This window comes from Mercenaria mercenaria, chromosome 10, assembly GCF_021730395.1.
Source record: "Mercenaria mercenaria strain notata chromosome 10, MADL_Memer_1, whole genome shotgun sequence".
In the NCBI taxonomy this organism is placed as follows: Eukaryota; Metazoa; Mollusca; class Bivalvia; order Venerida; family Veneridae; genus Mercenaria; species Mercenaria mercenaria.
Genome location: NC_069370.1, coordinates 52429382 through 52441088, shown reverse-complemented (window position 1 = coordinate 52441088; position 11707 = coordinate 52429382). Strand labels below are relative to the sequence as shown.

General features: G+C 37.8%; 1 protein-coding gene across 1 annotated transcript in view; it reads left to right on the top strand.

Moving 5' to 3' along the window:
- Positions 1 to 2610: 2610 nt before the first annotated feature.
- LOC123561562 (persulfide dioxygenase ETHE1, mitochondrial-like) overlaps positions 2611 to 11707 on the top strand; it is a 40555-nt gene continuing 31458 nt past the window's right edge. Inside the window, exons 1-2 of the mRNA XM_045354026.2 lie at positions 2611 to 2907; positions 7758 to 7902. Of these exons, the coding sequence (XP_045209961.2) occupies positions 2674 to 2907; positions 7758 to 7902 (379 nt within the window). The 5' untranslated portion in view covers positions 2611 to 2673. The remainder of the gene's footprint in view (positions 2908 to 7757; positions 7903 to 11707) is intronic.

The following is an 11707-nucleotide window of genomic DNA, read 5'->3' as shown; positions in this document are numbered from 1 at the left end:
CTTGGCCTGATATTCTCGGTCAACGGTGGGTTCGCAAAGGCTAAAGACGATCAATATAAAAAGAGTATCAAGGCATCCTTTAAAATGTCGAAATTAACTATACCGGCTAATCCTTATATCGACACAAGTTTACCCTTGTTTGACGCTATGGTTAAACCAATATTGTTATATGGAGCTGAAATATGGGTAAGATAAATACTAACTCAAAAAAGTGCAAAAAATAGTGCAACCATCGACAAGTTGTTCAAAGACAATATTGCAGACAAGTCTCAAATCAGATTCATAAAAAAATATATCTTAAGTGTTCAGAAAAGTGCATCTAGAGACTTCTTGGGAGAAACTTACTAACTGGGTTTCACAGAGCTCTGTTCATTAACCTGAAACCATGTTGGTAAGGACTAAGGATATCAAACTTATCAAAGAAGGACATGCCAGAATATGTTTCATCACTGGCTTTTAGGCGATACATGTGAGGGATAATTGGAGGGTTTGCACTTTTCACTTTTTTATATGCGGGATCAATGACTGCATGTTTCCATGTCAATATGAATGACGGTCATGAACGCGGACCCCTCTATCAATGTCAGGTAAAGCTAAGTTTTTTTTAACGTCGCATATAATCAACATAATTATAACACGAGCTAAAAAGCTCTTGTGCGACAAACTAGGTATCCAGTAACAGATACTTACCTGTGCTTATATTATATCCTGGTACAGACTACAATCATGAGACTTTTAGAGATTGGAGGGAGGCTTTGGACAGCAACCAGTATGTAGCTGCTGTCATCATGGACCAGTCCAAGGCCTTCGCCTGTCTCCCACATGATATTCTGCTGTGTAAGCTGGAATCCTATGGCCTCTCAGAACATTCGGTTAACCTTTTGTCTTCATACTTGTCTAACAGGAAGCAACAGGTCAAGGTTGGTGGGGTCGTCAGCACGTGGGCTCAGATAAAAAAGGGTGTGCCCCAGAGCTTTATCCCCTACTATTTAATGTCTTCATCAACTTCATCAACGACATTTTTTACTTTATTGATAAATGTATATTGTACAACTATGCTGACTTTCTTTTAGTACCCCCAACTTTGAGCAGTTGATTCAGGTCCTGCAAAATGAAAGCAGTATACTTATAAATTGGTTCTCGTCTAACTGTATGAAGGTTAACCCTGACAAGTTTCAGGCTCTGTCTGTTGGTTAAAAAGACACATAGTAAAAATCCAGTTGTTTGTATTTAGCTGTGATGATGTGGTTAAGCTATTAGGGGTCGATATTGATTTTAACCTGAGTTTTAATACCCATATACAAAATATATGCAAAAAGGCAGGCCAGCAGCTTAACATTCTGAAAAGAATAGGTAGAAATTTATGTAGACTCAATAGGCTCACCATTTTTTATTCTTTTATTTTGTCTTATTTTAATTTCTGCCAGTTAGTATGGCATTTTTGCACCAAAAGAAACTCTACTAAGATAGAAAAGATTCAGGAAAGAGCCTTGCGCTTTGTATATGAGGATTACACAAGCTCATATCAAGATCTGCTCAATAAAGCCAAGTTACCATCTTTGCACATTCGAAGAATCAGAATCATGGCCACTGAAACCTTCAAAATCTTAAACCATTTAGCCCCTTCAGTTTTGGATGATCTTATATGTAAAAGGAATGATTCTTATAATTTTAGATATACGAATATTTTACAGGTACCACATATTAAAACAACTTAGTTGATTTGGTAAGAACAGTTTTAGATATGCTGCTCCAGTTCTGTGGAACTCACTACCAGAGGAATTCAGACTAACTAACAATTTTAATCAGTTTAAAAATATGATTTCTTTCTGACTGGCAAAAACTGCAATTGTGTTGCATGCAACTCTGGATAGTTAGCTCTGCAGATCTGGAAATGCATGAATCTTCTTTTTAGCCAATCCTATGCCTAGTTTTTCCAATTATATGCTTTAAATAATTAATTTGTTGTGCACATGTTTTTCCTTAGTTTTTTTTTATCCTTATGTGCTGCTTTTATTTGCTTATATACCATCTGGAACAACTGATACGTATTAGACCTTCCTGATACCATGCTTGAGTTAGTTCTTGTCTGTTTGCTTTGCTTTGTGAATGTGCTTTCCTTAGTTTTATCATTATGTGTGTTTTTAATTTTGTTTGTTTACTATGCTTTCATCTTAGTTCTTGTGCTTTAATTCATTGGTTTTTTAGTTCATGTATTCTTAACAATGCATTTATGCCTTGATTATATGTCTTGCTTTGTAGCTCTTTGATGATGCTTATATACAGTGTATTATATGTAGTCGGTTAAAAAGCTCTTATGAGCTTATATGTTGTATTGTTGTATCCTCTTTAAATAAAGCTTACTTACTTACAAGTTTACCCTACCAATTAGCCTTACTCATTTGGCTTATCGGGGTTATGACTTATTTTATGATCTGATATTACGCTGTCCTGAAGCGTCCTATTATTTACCAATGAGCTATTGAGGCGGATTATTGTCATCACTTTTATTTCCGCCCAGCTACACCCCTGAAAAATCGTTGACTAGATCTACCTATTTGAAAATAAACTCGTCTGTAGGTCAGGGTCAATGATGAATTATTAGTGCATGTCGATATACATTGTTTACATTTATAAGTCGACAAGTCGTGTATTATTCGCTTACTAGTCACGATGACTTCGAAAATTGCCAACTTTAATCGATATATATTTTTGAGGTCATTTCATGTAACAAATATACCGCCATGTTATAATTGTTCAAATATAATCAAAAGGAAATTGCATTTGGATTTGCAGCGCGTGCGGATTCGGGAACGAGCTCAACTTCGACAGCAGCCGGTGTTTGCCACAGTTTCTGCTAGAACGATGTCAACGTTAGAACAAAAGAGTGATTTTATCTTCAGACAGGTAAGCAAATTGTGATGTCGAATTTATAATAGATCTAATGAGTCCACTGGTTTATCCTGCATGTGTTTTTGAGTTTCAGTTTCTATTCCTGTGTGTACTTCGACTATTGCAGTAGGCCTACGGGTGTTTATACTAGGGGACGTTTTGACTTGATAGCCTGCAGGCCCGGCTCCAGGGCCAGGCCGAGGGGCTAGTGCCAACCGATAATTGTGTTTACAAACAAAAAAGTTTTACTACAAGCGGTTTCAGTTTTTTATAAGAAGGTTATATGCCTCTTTCTCGTAATTCCGAGCCTTCTCATTGATCCGAGCCTTTGGAAAATTTGCACTTGCAGCTATTTCCTGTTTCTAAATTTTATGTATGTTGTAGCAAATCATATGAGAGTTAAACAAAAATAAAAAGAAAATAGAATTACTTGCATTAAAATAGAAATATACACAACAGAAAATTTTGGCACAAAATTTGCTTATCTAAAATCATTGGGGTAATAAATAACCTTCTTACAGAAAACAGAAAGCACTTATTTTAAAACTTTTTTGTCCGCTAACACAGTAATATATCTGTTCTTAATTTTAACAAAGAACTTTTTCAAAAAAGCCTTAATTTTTCAGAGCTAGTACTAATGATTGCAAGTCTCGGTTTTAACGAGAAAGAATCTGGTTGTTTCAGAGGGTTAGGGTCATCATGTGAAAGCCTAGATTATTCATTTACAAAAATCCTTAGAATTTTTCTTCATGGGGATTTTATAAGTTTAGATGTTGGAATATCAAACTATAGCAAAAACTCTTTTGAAACTTAAATCTTCTACTGACCAGCACTGAAAAACCGGCTTAGGGGCTCGGAATAACGAGATAAAGGCATACTGGTACTGATGATAAACCCGGACAGATGATAAAGTCGACCACCTTGGAAATATTCAATTGGATCGGTTATTTATAAAATTGAACACACCATCTAATAGTTTCCACTTACAGCACCAACTGGTGTAAATAAAAACAAAATTGGTAAATATTCTGTATAAATAAATGACTTACATTTATCTGTATAAAAAATATTTATCCAAAATAACTGGGGGAGAGGGTGTTTTCTTTGCGCATGCTCACTGTCGCCACATGAAGGCCTGACATTGGGTTACTTTTCATTACTTGATCAGGAATGACTGTTGCAGCTTTTTGGGGAAAGTCTCAATATAATACTACAAAGAAAATTTTGTAAATGACAAAGGGGTCGAATTTATCATCAGTCAGCCTGCGTACAGTCCCCATTTTACAAACCCCTTTCAGGGCCTCACTTCGTGTGAGTTTGTTAACTAAATATAAATTTGAATTATGTAAAGTTTTCAGCAAATGTTAAGCTTTATTTTGATACCGACCATTGGTTACAAATTGCAGAAATAAAAAAGTTACAGGTAAAAAACCTCATTTTCTGTTCGGGTTTATCATCAGTACCAGTATTTACCCCAGTGATTTTAGATAAGCAAATTTTGTGCCAAAATTTTCTGTTGAGTATATTTCTATTTTAATGTGAATCGTACTATTTTCTTTTTATTCTTTTTAACTCTCATATGACATGCCATAGACTAGCCACTAGACTGATAATAACTATATTTCTATATTTTTCCCTTTTTTGACAAATTCAATTTCATAGAGACAAAAGCCAGTCTATTTCAGAGATTTTCACACAGGACTGATGTTGAAATTATCATATATGATATTGGACATAGAATATAGACTGGCTCAGTTCACTACATTCAGTCATAAAAATGTAAAAAGATATATCATAGTCTAGGAGCTAGTCTAGACATGCCACAACATGCATAAAATTTAGAAACAGGAAATAGCTGCAAGTGCAAATTTTCCAAAGGCTCGGATCAATGAGAAGGCTCGGAATTACGAGAAAGAGGCATATTTCAAAATTTTCCAGAGGGACAGCCTAACCCCTCCAAGAGGGGAGTAACTATTTCATGCCCTATATTTCAAACATTTCTAGGGGGAGTGCCAACTGACCCTCCCCCCCCCCCCCCCCACTAAAAGGAGGGGATTGAGAACCCCACCAATAAATGCATCAGAGGCTATTATTTCATACCGGTATTTAAACCTGGTGCGATGCGCATACGCGGTGACATCTTCGTTCTGGACTTGTGCACCCCCAGTCAAATATTTCTGGAGCTGGGCTTGCCCTGTCCCCAAAAATGCAGTTTTCAAGGGCAGATAACTCTTTCAATTCTGGTACATTAGAAGGCATTTGCCCAGTAGTTAACTGAGCAGACATTTGCCAAGTATGTACATGAGCAGGTATTTGCCCAGACTATGTAAGTTTGAACAGGCATTTGTCCAGTATGTACATGAGCAGGCATCTGCCCAGTATGTACTTGAGCATGCATTTGTCCAGTATGTTCTTGAGCAGGCATTTGCCCAGTATGTACATGAGCAGGCATTTGCCCAGTATGTACTTTAACAGGCATTTGCCCAGTAGTTACATGAGCAGGCATTTTCCAAGTATATACATGAGCAAGCATTTGTCTAGTGTATATGGGAGCAGGAGCTTGCAAAGTATGTACATGAGCAAGCATTTCCCCAGTATGAACATGATTAGGCAGTTCCTATCCCTGTGCATGAACAGACATTTGTCCAGTATGTACTTGAGCAGGCAATTGCCCAGTATATACATGAGTTGGCATTTGCCAAGAATGTACATGAGCAGGCATTTGCCCAGTATATACTTTACCAGGCATTTGCCCAGTAATTAGACCTTGTTACATGAGCAAGTATTAGTATGTACATGAGCAGGTATTTGCCCAGTATGTACATGAGCAGGCATTTACCTAGTATGTACTTGAGCAGGCATTTGCCAAATGTGTTCATGAACAGGCATTGGACAAGTATGTACATCTAAGCAGGCATTTGCCTAGTATGTACATGAGCAGGCATTTGCCTAGCATGTGCATGAGCAGGCTTTTGTCCAGCATGTGCATGAGCAGGCATTTGTTCAGTACATACTTGAGCAGGCATTTGCCCAGTATGTACATGAGCAGGCATTTGCCTAGCAGGTACATAAGCAGACATTTTCCAAGTATGTACATGAGGATGTTTTTGCACACTATGTACATGAGGAGGCATTTGCCAAGCATGAGCAGGCATTGGTCAAGTATGTACATGAGCAGACATTTTCCCAGTATGTACTTGAGCAGGCTGTCTGGTATGTTCATGAGCAGGCATTTGCCTGGAGTATGTACTTGAGCAGGCATGTATCCAGTACGACTTGAGCAGATGTACATGAACAGGCATTTGCCAAGAATGTACATGAGCAGGCATTCGCCCAGTAGTTACATGAGCAGGCTTTTGCCCAGCATGTACATTAGCTGGAGTTTGCATAGTATGTACATGAGCAAGTATTTCATCAGTATGTACATGAGTAGGCATTGCCTAGCTTGTGGATGAGCAGGTATTTCCCAAGTATGTACTTTAGCAGGCATTCGCTTGATAAGTATTTGAGCAGGTGTTTGCCCAGTATGTACATGAGCAGGCATTTGCCTAGTATGTACATGAGCAGGTATTTGCCCAGTATGTACATGAGCAGGTATTTACCTAGCTTGTGCATGAGCAGGTATTTGCCCAGTATGTACATGAGCAGGTATTTGCCAAGTCTGTACATGAGCAGGCATTTTCCCAAGTATGTACATGAGCAGGCATTTGCCAAGTATGTACATGAGCAGGTTTTTGCCAAGTTTGTACATGAGCAGGCATTTGCCCAGTATGAACATGAGCAGGCATTTGCCCAGAATGTACATGAGCAGGTATTTGTCCAGTATGTGCATGGGCAGGTATTTGCCCAGTATGTACGTGAGCAGTTATTTTCCTAGCTTGTGCATGAGCAGGTATTTGCCCAGTATGTACATGAGCAGGCATTTGCCCAGTATGCACATGAGCAGGCATTGTCCAGAATGTACATGAGCAGGCATTTGACCAGTATGTACATGAGCAGGTATTTACCTTGCTTGTGCATGAGCAGGTATTTGCCCAGTATGTACATGAGCAGGCATTTGCCCAGTATGTACATGAGCAGGCATTTGTATAGTATGTACATCAGCAAGCATTTGTCCAGTATATACATAAGCAGGCATTTTCCCAGTATGTACATGAGCAGGTATTTTCCTAGCTTATGCACGAGCAGGTATTTGCCCAGTATGTACATGAACAGGCATTAACCTAGTATTTACTTGAGTAGGCATTTGCCCAGAAGTTACATGGGCAGGCATTTGCCCAGTATGTACATGATCAGACACTTGCCTAGTATCAGTAGTATGTACATAAACAGGCATTTGCCCAGTATGTACATAAGCAGGCATTTGTCCAGTATGTACATGAGCAGGCATTGCCCAGTATGTACATGAGCAGGTATTTGTCCAGTATCTTCATGAGCAGGTATTTACCTTGTTTGTGCATGAACAGGTATTTTCCCAGTAATACTGTATGTACATGAGCAGGCATTTGCCCAAGTATGTACATGAGCAGGCATTTGTGCAGTATGTGCATGTGTATAACAGGCCATGATAGTTCTTTCCTGATTGTACTCTTAGTCTTAAATTTAAATAATTTTTAACTTAACCTATGATTTCGTCTCATCACACTTTTGCTGAAGATAGTGGCTTCTAGCCTCCCAGTTCTGCATACTGCCAAAAATTCTCAGAAGTAATCTAATTATGAGACATTAAAAAAGTAGCAATAAATGGCTGATGATAAACATACATAAATACATTCAAAAACATGCAATGAACCAGTTGACAGACAGGACTTGTTTATGGACAAGATTTTCCAACAAAATGTTGATTTTACTCCATTATTTTCCAGCTGTTGGAATACAAATCATTCACATACACCTACCTTCTAGCTGATCTGGAGTCCAAGGAGGCTATACTTATAGACCCTGTAATAGAGACTGTGGACAGAGATGCCAAACTTGTGACAGACTTGGGACTTAAACTTGTATACGGAGGTATGTTTAACTGGAGATCAATGTCAAAACAGTCCGATGAAATTTGAATGTTTGTGCTTGATATTTTAACTATTAAAGATTGAATTAAAATGATGATGCTTGATTTTTATTTTTAACTGAATTGTATAATGTATTGATACTATGTCAAGTACACCTCAGTTTAGCTGTCTGGAAAAAACCCAACAACTAATAGGTAGCAAGTAACTTAAATATTTAAAGTGGCATTGGATCAGTTCTTACAGAAATTTTAAGTTGTATCAGGGGTCACTCTGAGTCATTTGCTACAATTTTTCATAAGTAGCTCAAACGCTTAAAATCAGGCTTTTTTTTACAATTAATATTAGGTAAAAATCTGTTTAGGGTACTTTTACACCAAAACTTTAGCTGTTGTGACCCCTGGGTATTTATAGTACCTTACAAAAAGGCTTGGTCAGGATATCAGAAAAAAATTCAGTCTGAATATTGCTCATTATTTTTGCTAAAAAAAGTCAATGCACTGTAAAAAGTAGGTTATTTAAAAAGTTAGGTCTGCTGCACATGCAGGCATCTCAGCAATTAGTAACTATTGCTAAAAGCTAAAAGGTCCTGGCCGTCAGTTTTACAATTCAGCAATATATTAATTATTACGGAAGAATAGTCCAAGCTATTCCAAGCTATTCTACTCATCCTGACGTCAGCATTGGCATCACACATTGGTTTAAAGTTTTGCATGCAATTACATAATAGCTATCATTTAAGAGCATATAGCTTTGAATCTTTTTGTGCCCCCCCCCCCCCCCCCCGCATGAGTGGTGGGGGCATATAGATTTGCTCTTGTCCGTCCGTCCATCCGAAGTTCGTGACACGCCTAGCTCAAAAAGTATTTGATATAAATTAATGAAACCTTGCTTGAGTCTTTATCATGATATGAACTTGCACCTCTTCTATTTTTCGTCTGGCTCTGCCCCCTAATTTTAGAGTTATGGCCCTTGAAATAGTCAAAAATGCACATTTTCACCTTGTGACACGCCTAGCTCAAAAAGAATTTGATATAGATTCATGAAACCTTGCATGAGTCTTAATCATGATATGAACTTGCACACATTCTATTTTTCATTTGGGTCTGCCCCCTATTTCTAGAGTTATGGCCCCTGAAATAGTCCAAAATGCACATTTTCACATCGTGACACGCCTAGCTCAAGAAGTATTTGATATAAATTGATGAAATCTTGCATGAGTCTTTATCATGGTATGAACTTGCGCACCCCCTATTTTCGTCTGGCTCTGCCCCCTATATCTAGAGTTGTGGCCCCTGAAATAGTCAAAAATACACATTTTCATCTTGTGACATGCCTAGCTCAAAAAGTATTTAATATAATTATATTCATGAAACCTTGCATGAGTCTTAATCATGATATGAACTTGCGCACCTCCTATTTTTCATCTGGGTCCGCCCCCTATTTCTAGAGTTATGGCCCCTGAAATAGTCAGAAAATGCAAATTTTCACCTAATTATGTGCCTCACTCAAAAAGGATTTAATGTTAATTCATGAAACCTTGCTCGAGTTTTTATCATAATGTGACCTTGCACACTTGGCATTCTTCTTGAGAATTTTAGCGTTTATTACAGAGTTATGGCCCTTGAAATAGCCAAAATAGTGGATTTTTTGTTTGTGATGCTCATAGCTCAAAAAGTATATGGTATAGAATAATGAATCCATTTCATAATTTTTTTTTGAGGCTATACCCCATTAAGACTGCAAACATTTGAATGATTTCCCCTTATTTGTGACAAATGTACCAGTGGGGGCCACACGCTGTGTTCTACAGACACATTCTAGTTTTTTTCTAGGTCAATTATCAACCTCACTTGGTCAAGTCCTATAACTCTGACATGTATTTTGGCCAAACTATGCCACCTATTAGTGATAGCATCACATCCAATAACTCTGGACATGCCTTTTGGCCAGATTATGCCCTATTTGGACTTCGAAAATCCTGGTTAAAGTTTTGCGTGCAAGTACATATAGCTATTATTTACATGTAAAGGTATATAACTTCTTAGCTCACTTGTCACAAAGTGACAAGGTGAGCTTTTGTGATTGCGCAGCGTCTGTCGTCCGCCTTCTGTGCGTGCGTGCATGCGTAAACTTTCGCTTGTGACCACTCTAGAGGTCACATTTTTCATGGGATCTTTATGAAAGTTGGTCAGAGTGTTCATCTTGATGATATCTAGGTCAAGTTCGAAACTGGGTCATGTGCGATCCAAAACTAGGTCAGTAGGTCTAAAAATAGAAAATCCTTGTGTCCTCCCTAGAGGTCATATTTTTCAATGGATCTTCATGAAAATTGGTCAGAGTGTTTACCTTGATGATATCTCGGTCAAGTTCAAAACTGGGTCACATGCACTCAAAAACTAGGTCAGTAGGTCTAAAAATAGAGAAACCTTGTGACCTCTCTAGAGGCCATACTTTTCAATGGATCTTCATGAAAATTGGTCAGAATGTTCACCTTGATGATATCTAGTTCAAGTTTGAAACTGGGTCACATGCCATCAAAAACTAGGTCATTAGGTCAGATAATGGAAAAACGTTGTGACCTCTCTAGAGGCGATATTTATCATGGGATCTTCATGAAAGTTGGTCTGAATATTCATCTTAATGATATCTAGGTCAGGTTCGAAACTGGGTCAACTGCGATCAAAAACTAGGCCAGAAGGTCTAAAAATAGAAAAACCTTGTGACCTCCCTAGAGGCCATATTTTTCAATGGATCTTCATGAAAATTGGTCATAATGTTCACCTTGATAATATCTATATCAGGCTTGAAACTGGGTCACGTAGGTCTAAAACTAGGAAAACGTTGTGACCTCTATAGAGTCCATACTTTTCAATGGATCTTCATGAAAATGGTCAGAATGTTCACTTTTATAATATCTAGTTCAGGTTCTAAACTGGGTCATGTGCTGTGAAAAACTAGGTCAGTAGGTCAAATAATAGAAAAACCTTGTGACCTCTCTAGAGGCGATATTTATCATGGGATCTGTATGAAAGTTGGTCTGAATATTCATCTTGACGATATCTAGGTCAAGTTCGAAACTGGGTCAATTGCAATCAAAAACTAGGTCAGTAGGTCTACGTCGTCCGTGTGTCCGTGTGTAAACTTTTGCTTGCGACCACTCTAGTTTAAGATCCAGCCTTGAAATTTGGATGACATGTACAGTTTTGCACACCAATCTTTAAACTGTCTTTCAGTGACCATAAATGTGACCTACTGATCTACTTTCTAATATTTTAGCATCAGTTTGCCATTTGAAACATGTGGTTCAATATACTCAGGTGAGCAATTCAGGGTCATCTTGACCCTCTTGTTTTTTCTTTTTCTAGGTCAATAACAAATATCACAGGATCAAGTCCCATAACTCTTGACATTTTGGGCAAATAATGCCACATTTTCGATTTTGAAAATCCTGGTTAAAATTTTGCATGCATCTCCAAAACTAATGCAGATACTGAATTCAAACTTCACTTGTGTCTTCGCAGGGTTATAAAACTAGGTGATAGCATAACTCTGACATGTATTTTGACCCATTTAAAACTTAGAAAACTTGTCCAAGTTAAAGTTTTGCATTCAAGTTACTATCTCCAAAACAAATGCAGATACTGGATTTAAACTCTACAGATATTTTAACATTTAGGGTATTATTCCTGCTTCTAGGACAACAATACGAATAGTCGAGCGTGGCTGTCCTATGAACAGCTTTTGTTTTTCATAAATATGATACAGGTAAGACGTCATGTAAGGTGCTCAAAATATTGATAATTGTG